The following is a 25,199-nucleotide window of genomic DNA, read 5'->3' on the forward strand; positions in this document are numbered from 1 at the left end:
CTCTGTCTCGCTGTCTCTCTCTCTCTGTCTCTCTCTCTCTTTCTCTCTCTCTCTCTCTCTCTGTCGCTGTCTCTCTCTCTCTGTCTCTCTGTCTCTCTCTCTCTCTCTGTCTCTCTCTCTCTCTCTGTCTCTCTCTCTCTCTCCCCCTCCTCTCTCTGTCTCTCTCTCTCAAGGCCCAAACCAGAGGTGTACAGCATCAAGTTCAGTCTCTGGAAGAAGAGATCAATTCAGGGAACAACAGACATCGTGGTCTGATAGGGGTGTCAGTGGGCTGACTGTGACTCTGACTCTGGGTTGAGGTCAGTGATAAAGTAGTCTACAGTACTTCTGCCAAGAGATGAGCTATAGGTGTACCTACCATAGGAGTCCCCTTCGAAGCCTACCATTGACTATGTACAGACCCAGCGTGCGACAGAGCTGGGGGGCATATGGGGGAGGGAATGCTGTCACCTCCAGGTAGATGTTTGTCCCCCTGTGTTCTGAGGGTGTCAGGTTCTTGTCCAGTTCTGGCATTTAGGTCGCCACAGACATGTTGAGATAATTTCCTTATTAATTTCAAGCCTGTTTTGACTAATTTAATAGAGTGGATTATGTCTGCTCTATATCAAATTAGCATACCCCCTGAGTCTCCTCCCTGTGTCACACCTGGTAGTTTGGTGGATGGGACTACCAGCTCTCTATAACCTAGAGGGCAACCAGTGGGTCTGTCTCCTCTATACCATGTAGGATGACAATGTCTGTATTTCAAATGTTCTTTGACGAAGTCTGGGTTTCTGCACTTTAGGCCAAAGGCAGATGACCTCAGACCTTGGATATACAGGGTATGTCTCTCTCTCACCTGTTGAGGTTTCTTCATGATGAAGAGGAGGTTTCCTCTCAAACGACACCATCTCTCACACATGCCTGAGAGAGAGAGAGAGAGAGAGAGAGAGAGAGAGAGAGAGAGAGAGAGAGACAGACAGACAGACAGACAGACAGAGAGAGAGACAGAGCGAGAGAGTGTACCTGCTTTTGTGTGTTTGAGTATGTTTGTGAGTGTGTGCAGCGTGCGTGTGTTTCTGTGTGTGCACGTGAGTGTGTGCAGCGTGTGTGTGTGTCTGTGTGTGCACGTGAGTGTGTGTAGCACTCACCCTGTGGTCTCCCCTGTCCCTCCTGTGTCTCCCGCCCCACCCTCAGTCTCCCCTCTCCGTCGAAGCTGCTAGCAGGGCCCTTAGACAGGGAGGTTAGGTGGTGAGAATTCACCTTCATCCTTCTTCTCCTCCTCTTCCTCTCTGCTTCATCACATTACAGAGCTATTCACACCTGGTTTTTACCTGTAAACACACACACAGTCACACATCCTTTGTAGATCACACTGACAGCGTCGGTTGCGTTTTGGTACATCAGAGTTACATTCGTTTCCAATGGAAACCGCTGCTTTGCCTTGCAGCATTGCGTTGCAGTGCGTTCTGCGTGGCGCGCCCGTTGGATTTATCGGAACGTGTGCGTTTGACAGAACTGGGAGCAGAAGGTGAATGTTGAACTTTTGTTGCAGACATATCCAGATGATGCTGTGTACTATTTCGCGCAATCTGACGTTGTCGGTGGGTTCGAAGCGTAAATGTAGCTGTTCTAGCTGTTGTACATTTCTTCACCACCAGAGGGTGACATTGAGTAATTTTCCAGTTTTAATTTGATATATTTTGAATACTAAAATAGATTATAGTATATTCTGATGTTGTGAATATGAGATGACACATGGAAACAATATATTTGTATTATAGTAAATTAGGATTTATTAGAAATAGTTAAATCCACTCTATGATCACAAATACTTTGATAGACATTTCAACTGTTTTTTTGTTAGTATATTATTAGGGCAGATTAATGGAGAATTGCTGTGAGAGTGCTATTCATATCCCGTCGACTACTCATCATTCATCCATACTGTGTGTCCCACGATTGGGATATATATAGGAGCCATATAACTCCTTCCTGTGTTGACTCACTGATTTGAGGGACAGGAAGGTCACACAAGGCTAAGTACGAGTCCCTCTCTAGTTAATAATACAACGGCGCCCCCTGTCGGTCAACAATACGCATGTTCGCGCTGAAAGTCTTATCAAACCAGTGTAGTAGCTGATAGTAGCTAAAATGTGGAATCGTGAAACCAGGAAGCTATCCATGTTATAGTTGCCTCCTCAACTCACTTATTAACATGTAAAGTTGTTGAACATGAGCCAACATTTCAAATCCAATCTGGAACTTGTGGGAGGAGGACATTAACATACAGGACACAACATGTAGTTGGGGTGGGGGGGGGTGGGGGGGTTATATTTTCATTAATTAACTAACATCCGTTATTCTTGAACTCATAACCATTCCTGAATACTTTAAAAACATTTTAGATATCGCTCGTTGTGGAAACTTACCCAACGAAATCCTGGAGAAAAAAATGCAACATTCCCGACTTTCTGTTTGAACGGAAAGTTGAAGCTCCGCGGGACAGACTGACAGTCCCGTGATTGTCAGTCGCCGACCAGGAGGTGTCGCGCGGGACAACCTTTGTAGTTTGGACCCGGTCTTTCATCAATCACACATCATTCTTCCTCCCGACATTACTTTAGGGAACTTTATTGCTTCAAGGAAAGTAGGAGGGTAGAAAGGACAGGTGTAAAGGACAGGTGTAAAGGACAGGTGAGCTGAGAATATAACATAATAGAAAATAACAATAGAATTAAACAGACACTATAGAACATAGGAATAGAAACAAGATTATCAAAGCTAATTATGTAACCAAATACAGTAGGTTAGGCGACCAATCCCATAGCTCCACCACTCAGGGTTCCTTGAAAGGAGGTTGGACCTAAAGACGCCCATTTCGCCGAGAAGACTGGTTTAGAGCGGGAATAACACCCCAGCTGAGTTACTTCTCTCTCTCTCAAATTCAATTCAAAGTGCTTTATTAGCATGGGGAAATATATGTTAACATTGCCAAAGCAAGTGAAATAGATAATAAACAAAAGTGAAGTAAACAATAATAATGAACAGTAAACATTACACTCACAGAAGTTCCAAAAGAATAAAGACATTTCAAATGTCATATTATATATTATATATATATATATATATATACAGTGTTGTAACGATGTGCAAATAGTTAAAGTACAAAAGGGAAAATAAATCAACATAAATATAGGTTGTATTTACAATGGTGTTTGTTCTTTACTGGTTGTTGCCCTTTTCTTGTGACAACAGGTCACATATCTTGCTGCTGTGATGGAACACTGGTATTTCACCCAGTAGATATGGGAGTTTATCAACATTGGATTTGTTTTTGAATTCTTTGTTTCGTCTGTGTCTCACTCCTTGCTGCTGAGCCAGAGGGAGGTGCGAGAGAACGAGTTCAACTAGAGGAAGGTGGAAAGGAAACGTGAAACGCCTTGACAACAATCTCTTCAGTTTGCGTGATTAGAATGGAGAGAACGTACACTGTTTAACAACGATAGGTATTCCCCCTCAACTACTTTTCTTTAAGGATTTACTTTGATACGCCTGGCTAGTCCCTTCCACTTTCTCAGAGGCTGAAACCACTGAACAAGATCCGAAAGGAACGTCACGCTGGTGGAAAGAAAAACACTTCACAGATTTCTGTGGCGAAAAGTGGATTGTTCCGTTGTTTTTAGGATATTTATGACTTCCGAGGGAAGTTTAAAAAATAAAAATAACCTATTGGAGCATTGCACCAGACAGACGCTGTGATTTTTGACAACTGCCCAACCTGCCGTGTGAGTTTTACTATGAATGGAATGTCGTGACCAGAACATCGGAATCTGAAGCAACTCCAAAGGAATCGTGTCTGGATCCAGTCGATCTTATTAACTCTCAATAGCCTATAGACTTATCGATCGGATCCTGCGGTTTGGTTTGAATATCGGATCAATATAAGTTATATTGCGTATTCACTGAGGAGGAGAGGATGAGCGGGGGAGCGGACGTGGTGTGCGCCGGCTGGCTGAGGAAGTCACCGCCGGAGAAGAAGTTACGGCGCTATGTAAGTATTGCGCGTATAAAGCATTTGAATATTTATAACAGTTTACATTCTACCATTTTTTTTATTTAGCCTTTATTTAACTAGGCAAGTCAGATAAGAACAAATTTCTATTTACAATGATGGCCTACCAAAAGGCAAAAAGGCCTCCTTCGGGACGGGAGCTGGGATAAAACAATAACTAAAATATGTATATATATATTAGTTATTGTTTTATCCCAGCTCCCGTCCCGAAGGAGGCCTTTTTGCCTTTTGGTAGGCCATCATTGTAAATAGAAATGTGTTCTTATATATATATATATATATAGGACAAAACACACATCACGAAAAGAGAGACAACACTACATAAATAGAGACCTAAGACGAGAACATAGCAAGGCAGCAACACATGACAACACAGCATGGTAGCAACACAACTTGGCAGCACAACATGGTAGCACCACAACATGGTAGCAGAACATCATGACAACAACATGGCAGCAGCACAACACATGGTACAAACATTATTGGGCACATTCAACAGCACAAAGGGCAAGAAGGTAGAGACAGCAATACATCACGCGAAGCTGCCACAACTGTCAGTAAGAGAGTAAGAGTGTCCATGATTGAGTCTTTGAATGAAGAGATGGAGATAAAACTGTCCAGTTTGAGTGTTTGTTGCAGCTCGTTCCAGTCGCTAGCTGCAGCAAACTGAAAAGAGGAGAGACCCAGGGATGTGTGTGCTTTGGGGACCTTTAACAGAAGGTGACTGGCAGAACGGGTGTTGTATGTGGAGGATGAGGGCTGCAGTAGGTATCTCAGATAGAGGTTTCTAATTCATCAATAGAATATTAAGCACTTGGGTAAAGTAAATAATGATAGTTAATTAACCCCCAAAAATGTTGAACATTTGTGAGTAAGGTAGGCCTTATTATATTTGTTTCTTCAACTCAATACTACAGTGGTCTCCTGACTCCTCACACCTGGTCTCACACCTGGTCTCCTGACTCCTCACACCTGGTCTCTTGACTCCTTACACCTGGTCTCCTGACTCCTTACACCTGGTCTCCTGACACCTTACACCTGGTCTCCTGACTCCTTACACCTGGTCTCACACCTGGTATCCTGAATCCTCACACCTGGTCTCTTGACTCCTCACACCTGGTCTCACACCTGGTCTCCTGACTCCTCACACCTGGTCTCCTGACTCCTCACACCTGGTCTCTTGACTCCTTACACCTGGTCTCCTGACTCCTTACACCTGGTCTCCTGACACCTTACACCTGGTCTCCTGACACCTTACACCTGGTCTCCTGACTCCTTACACCTGGTCTCACACCTGGTATCCTGACTCCTCACACCTGGTCTCTTGACTCCTCACACCTGGTCTCACACCTGGTCTCCTGACTCCTCACACCTGGTCTCTTGACTCCTCACACCTGGTCTCTTGACTCCTTACACCTGGTCTCCTGACTCCTTACACCTGGTCTCCCGACTCCTTACACCTGGTCTCCTGACCCCTTACACCTGGTCTCCTGACTCCTTACACCTGGTCTCACACCTGGTCTCCTGACTCCTCACACCTGGTCTCTTGACTCCTTACACCTGGTCTCCTGACTCCTTACACCTGGTCTCCTGACTCCTTACACCTGGTCTCCCGACTCCTTACACCTGGTCTCCTGACCCCTTACACCTGGTCTCCTGACTCCTTACACCTGGTCTCACACCTGGTCTCCTGACTCCTCACACCTGGTCTCCTGACTCCTTACACCTGGTCTCCTGACACCTGGTCTCACACCTGGTCTCCTGACTCCCCACACCTGGTCTCCTGACTCTTCACACCTGGTCTCACACCTGGTCTCCTGACTCCTTACACCTGGTCTCCTGACTCCTCACACCTGGTCTCACACCTGGTCTCCTGACTCCTTACACCTGGTCTCCTGACTCCTCACACCTGGTCTCACTCCTGGTCATCTGACTCCTTACACCTGGTCTCACACCTGGTCATCTGACTCCTTACACCTGGTCCCACACCTGGTCTCCTGACTCCTTACACCTGGTCTCACACCTGGTCTCCTGACTCCTCACACCTGGTCTCTTGACTCCTTACACCTGATCTCCTGACTCCTTACACCTGGTCTCCTGACTCCTTACACCTGGTCTCCCGACTCCTTACACCTGGTCTCCTGACCCCTTACACCTGGTCTCCTGACTCCTTACACCTGGTCTCACACCTGGTCTCCTGACTCCTCACACCTGGTCTCCTGACTCCTTACACCTGGTCTCCTGACTCCTTACACCTGGTCTCACACCTGGTCTCCTGACTCCCCACACCTGGTCTCCTGACTCTTCACACCTGGTCTCACACCTGGTCTCCTGACTCCTTACACCTGGTCTCCTGACTCCTCACACCTGGTCTCACACCTGGTCTCCTGACTCCTTACACCTGGTCTCCTGACTCCTCACACCTGGTCTCACTCCTGGTCATCTGACTCCTTACACCTGGTCTCACACCTGGTCATCTGACTCCTTACACCTGGTCCCACACCTGGTCTCCTGACTCCTTACACCTGGTCTCCTGACTCCTTACACCTGGTCTCCTGACTCCTCACACCTGGTCTCACACCTGGTCTCCTCACTCCTGGTCTCCTGACTCCTTACACCTGGTCTCCTGACTCCTGGTCTCACACCTGGTCTCCTGACTCCTTACACCTGGTCTCACACCTGGTCATCTGACTCCTTACACCTGGTCCCACACCTGGTCTCCTGACTCCTTACACCTGGTCTCCTGACTCCTTACACCTGGTCTCCTGACTCCTCACACCTGGTCTCACACCTGGTCTCCTCACTCCTGGTCTCCTGACTCCTTACACCTGGTCTCCTGACTCCTGGTCTCACACCTGGTCTCCTGACTCCTTACACCTGGTCTCCTGACTCCTTACACCTGGTCTCACACCTGGTATCCTGACTCCTCAAACCTGGTCTCACACCTGGAATCCTCACTCCTCACACCTGGTTTCCTGACTCCTTACACCTGGTGTCACACCTGGAATCCTCACTCCTCACACCTGGTCTCCTCACTCCTTACACCTGGTCTCCTGACTCCTTACAACTGGTCTCACACCTGGTCTCCTGACTCCTTACACCTGGTCTCCTGACTCCTTACACCTGGTCTCCTGACTCCTTACACCTGGTCTCCTGACTCCTTACACCTGGTCTCACACCTGGTCTCCTGACACCTCACTCCTGGAATCCCCACTCCTCACACCTGGTCTCCTCACTCCTCACACCTGGTCTCCTCATTCCTCACAGCTGGTCTCCTCACACCTGGTCTCATCACTCCTTACACCTGGAATCCCCACTCCTCACACCTGGTCTCCTCACACCTGGTCTCCTGACTCCTTACACCTGGTCTCACACCTGGAATCCTCACTTCTCACACCTGGTCTCCTCATTCCTCACACCTGGTCTCCTCACCCCTTACACCATATCTCTATATAACAGGGTCTGAGCCGTATCTCTATATAACAGGGTCTGAGCCATATCTCTATATAACAGGGTCTGAGCCATATCTCTAAATAACAGGGTCTGAGCCATATCTCTATATAACAGGGTCTGAGCCATATCTCCATATAACAGGGTCTGAGCCATATCTCTCTATAACAGGGTCTGAGCCATATCTCTCTATAACAGGGTCTGAGCCATATCTCTATATAACAGGGTCTGAGCCATATCTCTATCTAACAGGGTCTGAGCCATATCTCTATAACAGGGTCTGAGCCATATCTCTATATAACAGGGTCTGAGCCATATCTCTATATAACAGGGTCTGAGCCATATCTCTATATAACAGGGTCTGAGCCATATCTCTATATAACAGGGTCTGAGCCATATCTCTATATAACAGGGTCTGAGCCATATCTCTCTATAACAGGGTCTGAGCCATATCTCTATATAACAGGGTCTGAGCCATATCTCTATATAACAGGGTCTGAGCCATATCTCTCTATAACAGGGTCTGAGCCATATCTCTATATAACAGGGTCTGAGCCATATCTCTATATAACAGGGTCTGAGCCATATCTCTCTATAACAGGGTCTGAGCCATATCTCTATATAACAGGGTCTGAGCCATATCTCTATATAACAGGGTCTGAGCCATATCTCTATATAACAGGGTCTGAGCCATATCTCTATATAACAGGGTCTGAGCCATATCTCTCTATAACAGGGTCTGAGCCATATCTCTCTATAACAGGGTCTGAGCCATATCTCTATATAACAGGGTCTGAGCCATATCTCTATATAACAGGGTCTGAGCCATATCTCTCTATAACAGGGTCTGAGCCATATCTCTATATAACAGGGTCTGAGCCATATCTCTATCTAACAGGGTCTGAGCCATTTCTCTATAACAGGGTCTGAGCCATATCTCTCTATAACAGGGTCTGAGCCATATCTCTCTATAACAGGGTCTGAGCCATATCTCTATATAACAGGGTCTGAGCCGTATCTCTATAATACAGGGTCTGAGCCGTATCTCTATATAACAGGGTCTGAGCCAAATCTCTATATAACAGGGTCTGAGCCATATCTCTATATAACAGGGTCTGAGCCATATCTCTATATAACAGGGTCTGAGCCATATCTCTCTATAACAGGGTCTGAGCCATATCTCTATATAACAGGGTCTGAGCCGTATTTCTATAATACAGGGTCTGAGCCGTATCTCTATATAACAGGGTCTGAGCCATATCTCCAGATAACAGGGTCTGAGCCATATCTCTATATAACAGGGTCTGAGCCATATCTCTATATAACAGGGTCTGAGCCATATCTCTATATAACAGGGTCTGAGCCATATCTCTATATAACAGGGTCTGAGCCATATCTCCATATAACAGGGTCTGAGCCATATCTCTCTATAACAGGGTCTGAGCCATATCTCCATATAACAGGGTCTGAGCCATATCTCTCTATAACAGGGTGTGAGCCATATCTCTATATAACAGGGTCTGAGCCATATCTCTATCTAACATGGTCTGAGCCATATCTCTATAACAGGGTCTGAGCCATATCTCTATATAACAGGGTCTGAGCCATATCTCTATATAACAGGGTCTGAGCCATATCTCTATATAACAGGGTCTGAGCCATATCTCTATATAACAGGGTCTGAGCCATATCTCTATATAACAGGGTCTGAGCCATATCTCTCTATAACAGGGTCTGAGCCATATCTCTATATAACAGGGTCTGAGCCATATCTCTATATAACAGGGTCTGAGCCATATCTCTCTATAACAGGGTCTGAGCCATATCTCTATATAACAGGGTCTGAGCCATATCTCTATATAACAGGGTCTGAGCCATATCTCTATATATCAGGGTCTGAGCCGTGTCTCTATATAGCAGGGTCTGTGCCAAATAAAATAAAATTGTATTGGTCACATACACATAGTTAAAAGCTCTTAAGTCGACCCCCTACTTTTTCGAACATTCTGTTCAAAATCGCGCAACATTTCGGCGTCCTGCTACTCATGCCAGGAATATAGTATATGCATATGATTAGTATGTGTGGATAGAAAACACTCTGCCATTTCTAAAACTGGTTAAATCACGGCTGTGACTATAACAGAGCGTGTGTTTCATCGAAAAGCACAAGAAAATCTGGTCACTGAAAACTGGAAAAAGTATCAATGCGCCACTTGCACGTATTGTTGAATGGAAACTAAATTAAATGGGGCCGAGATTGCAATTCCTACAGCTTCCACACGATGTCGCCAGTCTCGTCATTTCCGGTGCTTTTGTTTCTTAGTCAAACATACGAGAGAGATCACTTTCCATCCGGTCTCCGACAGGAAGGTTTGGAAGACAGATTTTGGAAGATGATTTGAAATCGTGGAGCTATTGAATACACATCGCCCCGTGATCATTTTGATAGATTATTAACGTTTACTGATACCTAAAGTTGGATTACAAAAGTATTTCGAAGTGTTTTGTGAAAGTTTATCGTCTACTTTTTTAATTTAAAAAAATGACGTAGCGTTTTCAAACTGTGTTTTTCTCTGAATCACACAGTTTCCATAGATGGATATTTTGGGTATATATGGACCGATTTAATCGAAAAAAAGACCCAATAGTGATGTTTATGGGGCATATAGGAGTGCCAACAAAGAAGATCATCAAAGGTAATGAAAGTTTTATATTTTATTTCTGCTATTTGTGTAGTGCCGGCTACGCAAATTATTTTGTTTACGTCCCCTTAGTGTATTTCGGGGGGTTGCATGCTATCAGATAATAGCTTCTCATGCTTTCGCCGAAAAGCATTTTAAAAATCTGACATGTTGGCTAGATTCACAACGAGTGTAGCTTTAATTGAGTACCCTGCATGTGTGTTTTAATGAACGTTTGAGTTTTAACGAGTGCTATTAGCATTTGGCGTAGCGCATTTGCATTTGCTGATGGCTAGATGAGACAGTTGCGTCTCGGGTCGACGTAAGAGGTTTTTAACAGATGTTAATGCGAGTGTAGCGAAATGCTTATGTTTCTAGTTCCAACTATGCAGTAATATCTATCAAATAATCATAGCAAATTCACAACAACTACCATATACACACAAGTGTAAAGGAATGAATAAGAATATGTACATATAAATATATAGATTAGCGATGGCCGTGTGGCATAGGCAAGATGCAGCAGATGGTATAGAGTACAGTATATACATATGAGATGAGTAATGTAGGGTATGTAAACATTATTTAAAGTGACTAGTAATACCTATATTAAGTCTATTTATCTAAGTGGCCAGTGAGTTGAGTCAGTATGTTGACAGCAGCCTCTCTATGTTAGTGGTGGCTGTTTAACAGTCTGGTGGCCTTGAGATAGAAGCTGTTTTTCAGTCTCTCAGTCCCAGCTTTGATGCACCTGTACTGACCTCGCCTTCTGGATGATAGCGGGGTGAACAGGCAGTGGCTCGGGTGGTTGTTGTCCTTGATGATCTTTATGTGACATCAGGTGGTGTAGGTATCCTGGATGGCAGGTAGTTTGCCCCCGGTGATGCGTTGTGCAGACCTCACTACCCTCTGGAGAGCCTTGCGGTTGTGGGCGGTGCAGGTGCCGTACCAGGGGGTAAGATTTGTCAGGGTTTTGGGTGACAAGACAAATTTCTTCAGCCTCCTGAGGTTGTCTGTGTGGGTGGACCAATTCAGTTTGTCTGTGATGTGAACACCGAGGAACTTTAAACTTTCCACCTTCTCCACTACTGTCCACTACTGTCCCGTCGATGTGGGGGGGGGGGCTCCTTCTGCTGTTTCCTGAAGTCCACGATCATACCCTTTGTTTTGTTGACGTTGAGTGAGAGGTTATTTTCCTGACACCACACTCCGAGCGCCCTCACCTCCTCCCTGTAGGCCGTCTCATCGTTGTTGGTAATCAGGCCTAATAAATCTACCACTGTAGTGTCGTCTGCAAACTTGATGATTGAGTAGGAGGCGTGCATGGCCACGCAGTCGTAGGTGAACAGGGAGCACAGGAGAGGGCTGAGAACGTGTTGAGGATCAGCATGGTGGAGATGTTGTTTCCTACCTTCACCACCAGGGGGCGGCATGTCAGAAGGTCAGGGACCCAGTTGCACAGGGCGGGGTTGAGACCCAGGGTCTCGAGCTTAATGACGAGTTTGGAGGGTACTATGGTGTTAAATGCTGAGTTGTAATCGATGAACAGCATTCTCACACAGGTATTCCTCTTGTCCAGGTGGGTTAGGGCAGTGGGCAGTGTGGTTGCGATTGCGTCGTCTGTGGACTTATTGGTGCGGTGAGCAAATTGGAGTGAGTCTAGGGTGTCAGGTAGGGTGGAGGTGATATGGTCCTTGACTAGTATCTCAAAGCACTTCATAATGACGGAAGTGAGTGCTACTATATAGTCATTTAGCTCAGTTATTATGGTGTTGAATGCTGAGCTATAGTCAACAGGTACAGTTGAAGTCTGAACTTTACATACACCTAAATACATTTAAACTCAGTTTTTCACAATTCCTGACATTTAATCCTAGTTAACATTCCCTGTCTTAGGTTACATTTTCTATAGGATTGAGGTCAGGGCTTTGTGATGGCCACTCCAATACATTGACTTTGTTGTCCTTAAGCCATTTTGACACAACTTTGGAAGTATGCTTGGGGTCATTGTCCATTTGGAAGACCCATTTGCGACCAAGCTTTAACTTCCTGACTGATGTCTTGAGATGTTTCTTCAATATATCCACATTAATTTTCTTCCTCATGATGCTGTCTATTTTGTGAAGTGCACCAGTCCCTCCTGCAGCAAAGCACCCCCACAACATGATGCTGCCACCCCCGTGCTTCACGGTTGGGATGGTGTTCTTTGGTTTGCAAGCCTCCCCCTTTTTCCTCCAAAAATAACGATGGTCATTATGGCCAAACAGTTCTATTTTTGTGTCATCAGACCAGAGGGTGTTTCTCCAAAAAGTACGATCTTTGTCCCCATGTGCAGTTGCAAACTGTAGTCTGGCTTTTTTATGGCGGTTTTGGAGCAGTGGCTTCTTCCTTGCTGAGCGGCCTTTCAGGTTATGTCGATATAGGACTCATTTTACTGTGGATATAGATACTTTTGTACCTGTTTCCTCCAGCATCTTCACAAGGTTCTTTGCTGTTGTTCTGGGATTGATTTGCACTTTTCACACCAAAGTACGCTCATCTCTAGGAGAACGCATCTCCTTCCTGAGCGGTATGACGGCTGCGTGGTCCCATGGTGTTTGTACAGATGAACGTGGTACCTTCAGGCATTTGGAAATAGCTGAGTTTGAAGGTAGGCCTTGAAATACATCCACAGGTAAACCTCCAATTGACTCAAATGATGTCAATTAGCCTATCAGAAGCCTCTAAAGTCATGACATAATTTTCTGGAATTTTCCAAGATGTTTAAAGGCACAGTCAACTTAGTGTATGTAAACTTCTGACCCACCGGAATTGTGATACAGTGAATTATAAGTGAAATAATCTTTCTGTAAACAATTGATGGAAAAATTACTTGTGTCATGCACAAAGTAGATGTCCTAACCGACTTGCCAAAACTATAGTTTGTTAACAATAAATGTGTGGAGTGGTTGAAAAACAAGTTTTAATGACTCCAACCTAAGTGTATGTAAACTTCAGACATCAACTGTATGCAGTTTAAAGGAAGAAAATTAATGAAATATGCTGTCTAGTGCAGTCAGACAATATTCATGTCTTGGCGGCTATCAGAGACTCACTTGGACTCTTCTTTTGAAGAAGCTGAGATCTCTATACATGGATACAATATGTTCAGGAGGGACAGAAATAGATATGGAGGGTTGGAGTTGCAGTTTACATCCAGAGTCAGATTCCAGCTAAACAACGTCAGGACTTAATGTTGACTGGATTAGAGACACTGTGGGTACAGCTGCTATAGGCTCTATGGGTACAGCTGCTATAGTCTCTATGGGTACAGCTGCTATAGGCTCTATGGGTAGATAGAGCTATAGGCTCTATGGGTACAGCTGCTATAGTCTCTATGGGTACAGCTATAGGCTCTATGGGTACAGCTGCTATAGTCTCTATGGGTACAGCTGCTATAGTCTCTATGGGTACAGCTGCTATAGTCTCTATGGGTACAGCTATAGGCTCTATGGGTACAGCTGCTATAGGCTCTATGGGTACAGCTGCTATAGGCTCTATGGGTACAGCTGCTATAGTCTATATGGGTACAGCTGCCATAGGCTCTATGGGTACAGCTGTTATAGGCTCTATGGGTACAGCTGCTATAGGCTCTATGGGTACAGCTGCTATAGGCTCTATGGGTACAGCTGCTATAGTCTCTATGGGTACAGCTGCTATAGGCTCTATGGGTACAGCTGCTATAGGCTCTATGGGTACAGCTGCTATAGTCTCTATGGGTACAGCTGCTATAGGCTCTATGGTTACAGCTGCTATAGTCTCTATGGGTACAGCTGCTATAGTCTCTATGGGTACAGCTGCTATAGGCTCTATGGGTACAGCTGCTATAGGCTCTATGGGTACAGCTGCTATAGTCTCTATGGGTACAGCTGCTATAGGCTCTATGGGTACAGCTGCTATAGGCTCTATGGGTACAGCTGCTATAGGCTCTATGGGTACAGCATATACCTAAGGGTATGTAAACGTCCGACTTCAACTGTATTCCTCTTGTCTAGATGGGATGATGATGAGTTTGGAGGGTACTATGGTGTTAAATGCTGAGCTGTAGTCGATGAACAGCATTCTCACATAGGTATTCCTCTTGTCCAGATGGGATAGGGCAGTGTGCAGTGTGATGGCGATTACATCGTCAGTGGACCTATTGGGACGGTAAACAAATTGGAGTGGGTCTAGGATGTCAGGTAGGTGGAGGTGCTATGCTCCTAGTCTCTCAAAGCACTTCATGATGAAGTGAGTGCTACAGTGCGATAGTCATTTAGTTTAGCTTTCATTTTTGCAACAATGCTGCCATCAATCCATGGTTTCTGGTTAGGGAAGGTTTTAATAGTCACAGTGGGTACAACATCTCCTATACACTTCCTTATAAACTCGCTCACCGAGTCAACGTATACGTCAATGTTATTGGCTATCCGGAACATATCCCAGTCCACGTGTTCAAAGCAATCTTGAAGCGTGGAATCCGATTGGTCAGACCAGCGTTGTATAGACCTGAGCATGGGCGTTTCCTGTTTTAGTTTTTTCTACGTGTGTATGTGCGTGTGTGCGTGTGTGTGTGTGTGTGTGTGTGTGTGCGTGCGTGTGTGCATGTGTGTGTGTGTGTGCGTGTGTGAATGTGTGTGTGCGTGTGTGTGTGTGTGTGTGTGTGTGTGTGTGTGTGTGTGTGCCTGCAGGCATTGCAAACCAGACGGAAAGCCAGGGGAGCACTCCAACACTCAGAGATCATTTACAAATGGAGCATTTGTGTTTAGTGAGTCCTCCAGATCAGAGGCAGTAGGGATGACCAGGGATGTTCTCTGTTTAGTGAGTCCTCCAGATCAGAGGCAGTAGGGATGACCAGGGATGTTCTCTGTTTAGTGAGTCTTCCAGATCAGAGGAAGTAGGGAGGACCAGGGATGTTCTCTGTTTAGCGAGTCCTCCAGATCAGAGGCAGTAGGGATAACCAGGGATGTTCTCTATTTAGTGAGTCCTCCAGATCAGAGGCAGTAGGGAGGACCAGGGATGTTCTCTGTTTAGTGAGTCTTCCAGATCAGAGGCAGTAGGGATGACCAGGGATGTTCTCTGTTTAGTGAGTCCTCCAGATCAGAGGCAGTAGGGATTACCAGGGATGTTCTCTTGATAAGTGTGTGAATTAGACCATTTTCCCATCCTGCTAAGAATTCAAAATGTAACGAGTACTTTTGTGTGCCAGCGAAAATGTATGGAGTAAAAAATACATTATTTTCTTTAGGAATGTAGTGAAGTAAAAGTTGTCCGAAATTAAAATAGTAAAGTAAGGTACAGATACACCCCCAAAAAACAACTTAAGTAGTACTTTAACGTATTTTACACCACTGGTATTCATCAAGTGTCTCAGGATAGGAGTTGTGATCTAGAACTGAGAAGGTTTGTAGAGATATGGGCCCTGTTGCTCCCCTTTAAGACAACACAGCTACACCTCCTGACTTATTTTTGACTGTGGACAGGAAGAGATGGGGGCTATTTTGAGTTCCATTGTGTCTACTTCCCATTCAGGTGTAATGTCATTGTGGGTTCTGACTGGAAAACCATCACCACTCGAAGATGGAGGAAGGGAGAGAAAGCGAGAAAAGAGAGAGATAGAGAGACAGAAGAGAGAGTCAGAAGAGAGAGAGAGAGATAGACAAGAGAGAGAGAGAGATAGAGAGAGTCAGAAGAGAGAGAGAGATAGACAAGAGAGAGAGAGAGATAGAGAGAGTCAGAAGAGAGAGAGAGATAGACAAGAGAGAGAGAGAGAAAGAGAGAGACAGAAGAGAGAGAGAGGTTTTTTCCGTTTTTATTATTTAACCTTTATTTAACCAGGTAGGCTAGTTCAAATCAAAATCAAATCAAATGTATTTATATAGCCCTTCGTACATCAGCTGATATCTCAAAGTGCTGTACAGAAACCCAGCCTAAAACCCCAAACAGCAAGCAATGCAGGTGTAGAAGCACGGTGGCTAGGAAAAACTCCCTAGAAAGGCCAAAACCTAGGAAGAAACCTAGAGAGGAACCAGGCTATGAGGGGTGGCCAGTCCTCTTCTGGCTCTACCGGGTAGAGATTATAACAGAACATGGCCAAGATGTTCAAATGTTCATAAATGACCAGCATGGTCGTATAATAATAAGGCAGAACAGTTGAAACTGGAGCAGCAGCACGGTCAGATGGACTGGGGACAGCAAGGAGTCATCATGTCAGGTAGTCCTGGGGCATGGTCCTAGGGCTCAGGTCCTCCGAGAGAGAGAAAAAAAGAGAGAATTAGAGAGAGCATATGTGGGGTGGCCAGTCCTCTTCTGGCTGTGCCGGGTGGAGATTATAACAGAACATGGCCAAGATGTTCAAATGTTCATAAATGATCAGCATGTTCGAATAATAAGAAGGCAGAACAGTTGAAACTGGAGCAGCAGCACGGCCAGGTGGACTGGGGACAGCAAGGAGTCATCATGTCAGGTAATCCTGGGGCATGGTCCTAGGGCTCAGGTCCTCCGAGAGAGAGAAGGAGAGAATTAGAGAACGCACACTTAGATTCACACAGGACACCGAATAGGACAGGAGAAGTACTCCAGATATAACAAACTGACCCCAGCCCCCCGACACACAAACTACTGCAGCATAAATACTGGAGGCTGAGATTCCATTTCACCCAAATACTGTACAGCGACGTCTGTAATCAGCAATGTCAGTGCTCAATATTGCAGATAAATAGACAAGTTACTAATTTTTTTGTTGACCTGTATTTAACCAGGTAGGCTAGTTGACCTTTACTGTAAAGGGCGACCAAACGAGGAATTGGCTTTGGGGGTGACCAGTGAGATATACCTGCTGGAGCGCGTGCTACGAGTGGGTGCTGCTATGGTGACCAGTGAGCTGAGATAAGGCGGGGCTTTACCTAGCAGAGACTTAGATAACCTGTAGTGGGTTTGGCGACGAGTATGAAACGAGAGCCAACCAACGAGAGTGTACAGGTCGCAATGGTGGGGAGTGTATGAGGCTTTGGTGACAAAACGGATGGCACTGTGATAGACTACATCCAGTTTGTTGAGTAGAGTGTTGGAGGCTATTTTGTAGATGACATCACCGATGTCGATAATCGGTAAGATGGTCAGTTTTACGAGGGTATGTTTTGCAGCATGAGTGAAGGAACCTTTGTTGCGATGTAGGAAGCCGATTCTGGATTTATTTTTGGATTGGAGATGCTTAATGTGAGTCTGGAAGGAGAGTTTACAGTCTAACCAGATACCTAGGTATTTGTAATTGTCCATGTATTCCAAGTCAGAACCGTCCAGAGTAGTGATGCTGGACGGGCGGGCAGGTGCAGGCAGTGATCGGTTGAGAAGCATGCATTTAGTTTTAATTGTATTTAAGAGCAGTTGGAGGCCACGGAAGGAGAGTTGTATGTCACTGAAGCTCGTCTGGATGTTAGTTAACACAGTGTCCAAAGAGGGGCCAGAGGTATACAGAATGGTGTCGTCTGTGTAGACGTGTATCAGAGAATCACCAGCAGCAAGAGCAACATCATTGATGTATACAGAGAAAAGAGTCGGCCCAAGGATTGAACCCTGTGGCAATCCCATAGAGACTGCCAGAGGTCCGGACAACAGGCTCTCCGGTTTGACACACTGAACTCTATCAGAGAAGTAGTTGGTAATCCAGGCGAGGCAATCATTTGAGAATCCAAGGCTGTCGAGTCTGCCGATGAGGATGTGGTGATTGACAGAGTCGAAAGCCTTGACCAGGTCGATGAATACGGCTGCACAGTAATGTCTCTTATCAATGGCGGTTATGATGTCGTTTAGGACCTTGAGCGTGGCTGAGGTGCACCCATGACCAGCTCTGAAACCAGATTGCATAGTGGAGAAGGTACTGTGGGATTCTAAATGTTTGTTAATCTGTTTGTTAACTTGGCTTTCGAAGACCTTAGAAAGACAGGGTAGGATAGATAAAGGTCTGTAGCAGTTCGGGTCTAGAGTTTCACCCCCTTTGAAGAGCGGGATGACCGCGGCAGCTTTCCAATCTTTGGGAATCTCAGACAATATGAAAGAGAGGTTGAACAGGCTAGTAATAGGTGGTTGCAACAATTTCGGCAGATAATTTTAGAAAGAGAGGGTCCAGATTGTCTAGCCCGGCTGATTTGTAGGGGGACAGATTTTTCAGTTCTTTCAGAACATCAGCTATCTGGATTTGGGTGAAGGAGAAATGGTGGGGGCTTTGGGCGGGTTGCTGTGGAGGGTGCTGGGCAGATGACCGGCACCCTATGGGTAGCCAGGTGGAAAGCATGGCCAGCCGTAGAGAAATGCTTGAGAATTGAAATTCTCAATTATAGTGGATTTATTGTTGGTGACAGTGTTTCCTAGCCTCAGAGCAGTGGGCAGCTGGGAGGATGTGCTCTTATTCTCCATGGACTTTACAGTGTCCCAAAACCTTTTTGAGTTAGTACTACAGGATGCAAATTTCTGTTTAAAAAAGCTAGCCTTAGCTTTCCTAACTGCCTGTGTATATTTGTTCCTAACTTCCCTGAACAGTTGCATATGACAGGGGCATTTCGATGCTAATGCAGAACGCCACAGGATGTTTTTGTGCTGGTCAAGGGCAGACAGGTCTGGAGTGAACCAAGGACTATATCTATTCCTAGTTCTACATTTTTTGAACGGGGCATGCTTATTTAAGATGGTAAGGAAGGCACTTTTAACGAATAGCAAGGCATCCTCTACTGACGGGATGAGGTCAATGTCATTCCAGGATTCCCCGGCCAGGTCGATTAGAAAGGCCTGCTCGCTGACGTGTTTTAGGGAGCGTTTGACAGTGATGAGGGGTGGTCGTTTGACTGGGGCTCCGTAGCGGATACAGGCAATGAGGCAGTGATCGCTGAGATCCTGGTTGAAGACAGCAGAGGTGTATTTGGAGGGCCAGTTGGTCAGGATGACGTCTATGAGGGTGCCCTTGTTTACAGATTTAAGGTTGTACCTGGTGGGTTCCTTGATGATTTGTGTGAGATTGAGGGCATCTAGCTTAGATTGTAGGACTGCCGAGGTGTTAAGCATATCCCATTTTAGGTCACCTAACAGAACAAACTCTGAAGCTAGATGGGGGGCGATCAATTCACAAATGGTGTCCAGGGCACAGCTGGGAGCTGAGGGGGGTCGGTAGCAGGCGGCAACAGTGAGAGACTTATTTCTGGAGAGAGTAATTTTCAAAATTAGTAGTTCAAACTGTTTGGGTATGGACCTGGAAAGTATGACATTACTTTGCAGGCTATCTCTGCAGTAAACTGCAACTTCTCCCTCTTTGGCAGTTCTATCTTGACGGAAGATGTTATAGTTGGGTATGGAAATCTCAGAATTTTTGGTGGCCTTCCTGAGCTAGGATTCAGACACGGCAAGGACATCAGGGTTAGCAGAGTGTGCTAAAGCAGTGAGTAAAACAAACTTAGGGAGGAGGCTTCTGATGTTGACAAATGAGAGCACCTGGGGGGTGGGAGTGGAGCTAGGCACTGCAGGACCTGGATTAACCTCCACATCACCAGAGGAACAGAGGAGAAGTAGGATAAGGGTACGGCTAAAGACTATACGAACTGGCCGTCTAGCACGTTCGGAACAGAGAGTAAAAGGAGCAGGTTTCTGGGCACGATAGCATAGATTCAAGACATAGTGTACAGACAGAGGTATGGTAGGATGTGAGTACATTGGAGGTAGGCATTGAGTAATGAGTAATGATGAGAGAGATATAGTCTCTAGAGACGTTTAAACCAGGTGATGTCATCGCATATGTAGGAGGTTAAACAACATGGTTGGTTAAGGCATATTGAGCAGAGCTAGAGGCTCTACAGTGAAATAAGACAGTAATCACTAACCAGGACAGTAATGGACGAGGCATATTGATATTAGAGAGAGGCAGGCGTAGCCAAGTGAACATATGGATCCAGTGAGTGGTTGGGCTGACTGGGGACACGGCGATTCAGACAGTTAGCAGGCCGATGCTAACAAGCTAACAGTTAGCAGACCGGGGCAGGCAAGCTAGCAGTTAGCATACTGGGGCAGGCAAGCTAGCAGTTAGCAGACTGGGGCAGGCAAGCTAGCAGTTAGCAGACCGGGGCTAGCAAGTTAGCCTTTGGGGGACGTCGCGATGGGGGTAAGTCTGTTTTTGTCTCTTCGTGCGGTGACGTCGATAGACTAGTTGTGGAATTAGTAGGGTTAGTAGGGTTCCAAGTAGCTCTAGGTAGCTAGCAGGACGCGGTTAGCAGAACGGGCCTTCAGCGGGCGTTGCGCCTGAGGGGCCTGTTGGAATCCTCGGGGCAGATTATGTCGGTATTCCAGTCGTAGAGGATCGGCAGGGTTCTGTGCCCCGTACCGGCAGTAGAAGGGGTCCGGATATTATAGCCCAGGGGTATGCTTCGGTGGTAGCACAGGAGCCCTGGCCGGGCTAGCTTCAGGCTAATTGGTGCTTGCTCCGGGATGGAAACGCTAGCCAGGAGTGGTCACCCGAGATTACGGTTAGCTAGTTGCGAAGATCCAGATGAAAAGGTTCAGAGTTTGTGGTAGGAATCCGGGGATATGGAGAGAAATAGGTCCGTTATGCTCTGGTTTGAGTCACGTTGTTTGAACTGGCGAGAGCTTTCCGAGCTGATGACCGGTTAGCTGAAGACCGCTGGCAATGGTTTGCTGATAGCTAGTAGTTAGCTGGCTAGCTTCAGTTGAGGGATTCCAGATCCGAAGTAAATATAAATACTTTAGGAAAAAAAACAGATCCACGCCACATTGGGTGAGGCGGGTTGCAGGAGAGTATTTAGAAGTTAAGGGGGTCAGTGAGTGAGTGAGTGAGTGAGACAGAAGAGAGAGAGAGAGAGAGACATCACCTTCTGTACAGAGAGATGAACCTGGAGAAGAGTCCCCTAAGCAAGCTGGTCCTGGGGCTCTGTTCACAAACACAAACACACCCCACAGAGCCCCAGGACAACAGCACAATTAGACCCAACCAAACCATGAGAAAACAAAAAGATAATTACTCCACATTGGAAAGAATTAACAAAAAACAGTGCAAACTAGAATGCTATTTGGCCCTAAACAGAGAGTATATAGTGGCAGAATACCTGACCACTGTGACTGACCCAAACTTAAGGAAAGCTTTGACTATGTACAGACTCAGTGAGCATTGCCTTGCTATTGAGAAAGGCCGCCTTAGCCTGTCTTCTCTTGAGAGCCAGGTCTGCCTATGTGCTCACTGCCCACAAAATGAGGTGGAAACTGAGCTGCACTTCCTAACCTCCTGCCCAATGTATGACCATATTAGAGAGACATATTTCCCTCAGATTACACAGATCCGCAAAGAATTCCAAAACAAATCCGATTTTGATAAACTCCTATATCTACTGGGTGAAATATCACAGTGTGCCATCACAGCAGCAAGATTTGTGACCTGTTGCCACAAGAAAAGGGCAACCAATGAAGAACAAACACCATTGTAAATACAACCCATATTTATGTTTACAGTATTTATGCTCCCTTTTGTACTTTAACTATTTGCACATCATTACAACTCTGTATATATATATAATATCACATTTGAAATGTCTTTACTCTTTTGGAACTTCTGTGAGGTTTTATGTGTTTGATACCGTTCCGTTTCATTCCATTCCATTCCATTCCATTCTGTTCCATTCCATTCCATTCCATTCCATTCCGTTCCATTCCGTTTCATTCCATTCCATTCCATTCCATTCTGTTCCATTCCATTCCATTCCATTCTGTTCCATTCCATTCCATTCCGTTCCATTCCATTCCATTCTGTTCCGTTCCATTCCATTCCATTCCATTCCGTTCCATTCCGTTCCATTCCATTCCATTCCGTTCCATTCCGTTCCATTCCATTCCGTTCCATTCCATTCCATTCCATTCCGTTCCGTTCCATTCCATTCCATTCCGTTCCATTCTGTTCCATTCCATTCCATTCCATTCCATTCTGTTCCATTCCATTCCATTCCATTCCGTTTCATTCCAGCAGCAAGATTTGAAATGTTTCTATTTTTTTGGAACTTGTGTGATATATTTGTGATATATTTACTGTTAATTTTTATTGTTTATCTCACTTTTGTTTATTATCTATTTCACTTGTTTTGGCAATGTAAACATATGTTTAAGCGGTATGTTTCCCATGCCAATAAATCCACTTACATTTTATTGAATTTAAATTGAATTGAGACAGAGAGACAGAGACAGAGACCGAGACAGACAGAGACAGAGACAGAGACCGAGAGACAGAGAGAGAGAGACAGACAGAGAGAGAAGAGGAAACCATTCCTGTTTTGGGTCTATGTCATTTAGGATGGCAGAGACCCCCCCCCCCTCCCCCCACACACACACAACGAACCACTCTTTCCTGTCTTGCGGCCTTCACTTCCAGTGAACATATCCTGTTTTGTGTGTGTGTGAATAAATCCCTTTGACACGGTCATGTTGCTGAGTAACGTTTGGGGAAACTCAGTGAAACTGTTGAGAAACACTCTTAGTTAAGGCCAGATTAAGACTGTTACTGCAATGCTAGAGCAATCTGTACACACACACACACACAAACACACCAGGCCTGGATATTATATTTGGCAGCTTGGTCGCTGAATGATGCAATGAAACTATAGGGGTATTTTCCCTTTCAGCAAAGGAATCAGTCACGGGGTGTGTGTGTGTGTGTGTGTGTGTGTGTGTGTGTGTGTGTGTGTGTGTGTGTGTGTGTGTGTGTGTGTGTATCAATCACATACACAGGATACAGCAGGTATAAACGAACAGTGAAATGTTTACTGACAAGCTCTCGAATCAAAATCAAATCAACATTTCACTGGTCACATCCTGTACACTTGGCTAGCAGATGTTATTGTGAGTGTAGTGAAATGCTTATGCTTCTAGATCTGACAGTGCAGCAGTAACTAACAGGTGATATCTAACAAATTCCACAACAAAACCTAATTCACACAAACTAGTAAAGGAATGGGATGAGAATATATAAGTATAAAATATATGGATGAGCAGTGACAGAGCGGCTAAGATGCAATAGATAGTAAAGACTTGATATTGAAGGAACAGTATACAGTATATACATATGATATGAGTAATGTGAGATATGTAAACATTCTTAACGTGACTAGTGTTCCATTTATTAAAGTGGCTAGTGTTCCATTTATTAAAGTGGCTAGTGTTCCATTTATTAAAGTGGCTAGTGTTCCATTTATTAAAGTGGCTAGTGTTCCATTTATTAAAGTGGCTAGTGTTCCATTTATTAAAGTGGCTAGTGTTCCATTTATTAAAGTGGCTAGTGTTCCATTTATTAAAGTGGCTAGTGTTCCATTTATTAAAGTGGCTAGTGTTCCATTTATTAAAGTGGCTAGTGTTCCATTTATTAAAGTGGCTAGTGTTCCATTTATTAAAGTGGCTAGTGTTCCATTTATTAAAGTGGCTAGTGTTCCATTTATTAAAGTGGCTAGTGTTCCATTTATTAAAGTGGCTAGTGTTCCATTTATTAAAGTGGCTAGTGTTCCATTTATTAAAGTGGCCATTGATTTCAAGTCAGTGTGTTGGCAGCAGCCTCTCTGTGCTAGTGGTGGCTGTTTAACAGTCTGATGGCCTTGAGATAGACGCTGTTTTTCAGTCTCTCGGTCCCAGCTTGGATGCACCTGTACTGACCTCGCCTTCTGGATGATAGTGGGGTGAACAGGCAGTGGCTCGGGTGGTAATTGTCTTTAATAGTTTTTTTTTTGCCTTCCTGTGACATCGGGTGCTGTTGGTGTCCTGGAGGGAAGGTAGTTTGTCCCCGGTGATGCGTTGTGCAGACCTCACCACCCTCTGGAGAGCCTTGCAGTTGTTGGCGGTGCAGTTGCCGTATCAGGCGGTGATACAGCCTGACAGGTTGCTCTCGATTGTGCAGCTGTAAAAGTTAGTGAGGGTTTTCAGTGACAAGCCACATTTTTTCAGCCTCCTGAGGTTGAAGAGGAGCTGTTGTTCTGTTGCGCCTTCTTCACCACACTGTCTGTGAACGTGGACTATTTCAGATTGTTGATGATATGTACACCGAGGAACTTAAAACTTTCCACCTTCTCCACTGCTGTCCCGTTGATGTTGACAGTGGGGTGCTCCATTAGATGTTTCCTGAAGTCCATGATCATGTAAGAACCGGTGCCGGACAGGAGAAGCAGGTACAGGGAGTCAGACATTTTTTCAGGAGCAGACATAGAACAAGACAGGAACAGCGTCAGCACACAGGAAACACGTATGACAGTCAATGCAGCAGTGGGGAGGTAATAAACAGGTGATAAACAGGTAATAAACAGGTGATAAACAGGTGATAAACAGGTGATAAACAGGTAATAAACAGGTAATAAACAGGTGATAAACAGGTAATAAACAGGTGATAAACAGGTAATAAACAGGTGATAAACAGGTGATAAACAGGTAATAAACAGGTGATAAACAGGTGATAAACAGGTGATAAACAGGTAATAAACAGGTGATAAACAGGTAATAAACAGGTAATAAACAGGTGATAAACAGGTGATAAACAGGTGATAAACAGGTAATAAACAGGTAATAAACAGGTGATAAACAGGTGATAAACAGGTGATAAACAGGAGATAAACAGGTGATAAACAGGTAATAAACAGGTAATAAACAGGTGATAAACAGGTGATAAACAGGTGATAAACAGGTGATAAACAGGTGATAAACAGGTAATAAACAGGTGATAAACAGGTGATAAACAGGTGATAAACAGGTGATGAACAGGTAATAAACAGGTGATAAACAGGTAATAAATCAAATCAAATCAAATCAAATTTTATTTGTCACATACACATGGTTAGCAGATGTTAATGCGAGTGTAGTGAAATGCTTGTGCTTCTAGTTCCGACAATGCAGTAATAACGAACAAGTAATCTAACTAACAATTCCAAAAAAAACTACTGTCTTATACACAGTGTAAGGGGATAAAGAATATGTACATA

At 44.9% G+C, this 25,199-nt stretch overlaps 1 protein-coding gene and 1 long non-coding RNA gene across 2 annotated transcripts in view; one reads left to right on the forward strand and one right to left on the reverse strand.

Moving 5' to 3' along the window:
- Positions 1 to 718: 718 nt before the first annotated feature.
- LOC116354049 (uncharacterized) lies at positions 719 to 2,748 on the reverse strand. Its single transcript, XR_004203493.1, has 3 exons — positions 2,412 to 2,748; positions 1,131 to 1,313; positions 719 to 903 (listed from the first exon to the last, which is right to left on the reverse strand). It is a non-coding gene; the product is annotated as an uncharacterized LOC116354049 (long non-coding RNA).
- Positions 2,749 to 3,347: 599 nt separating this feature from the next.
- The window catches only part of LOC109884661 (GRB2-associated-binding protein 1-like), a 67,195-nt gene continuing 45,343 nt past the window's right edge, over positions 3,348 to 25,199 (forward strand). Inside the window, exon 1 of the mRNA XM_031793056.1 lies at positions 3,348 to 4,033. Coding sequence (XP_031648916.1) covers positions 3,959 to 4,033 — 75 coding nt within the window. The 5' untranslated portion in view covers positions 3,348 to 3,958. The remainder of the gene's footprint in view (positions 4,034 to 25,199) is intronic.

The sequence above is a fragment of the Oncorhynchus kisutch genome, linkage group LG16 (assembly GCF_002021735.2).
Source record: "Oncorhynchus kisutch isolate 150728-3 linkage group LG16, Okis_V2, whole genome shotgun sequence".
NCBI lineage: Eukaryota > Metazoa > Chordata > Actinopteri > Salmoniformes > Salmonidae > Oncorhynchus > Oncorhynchus kisutch.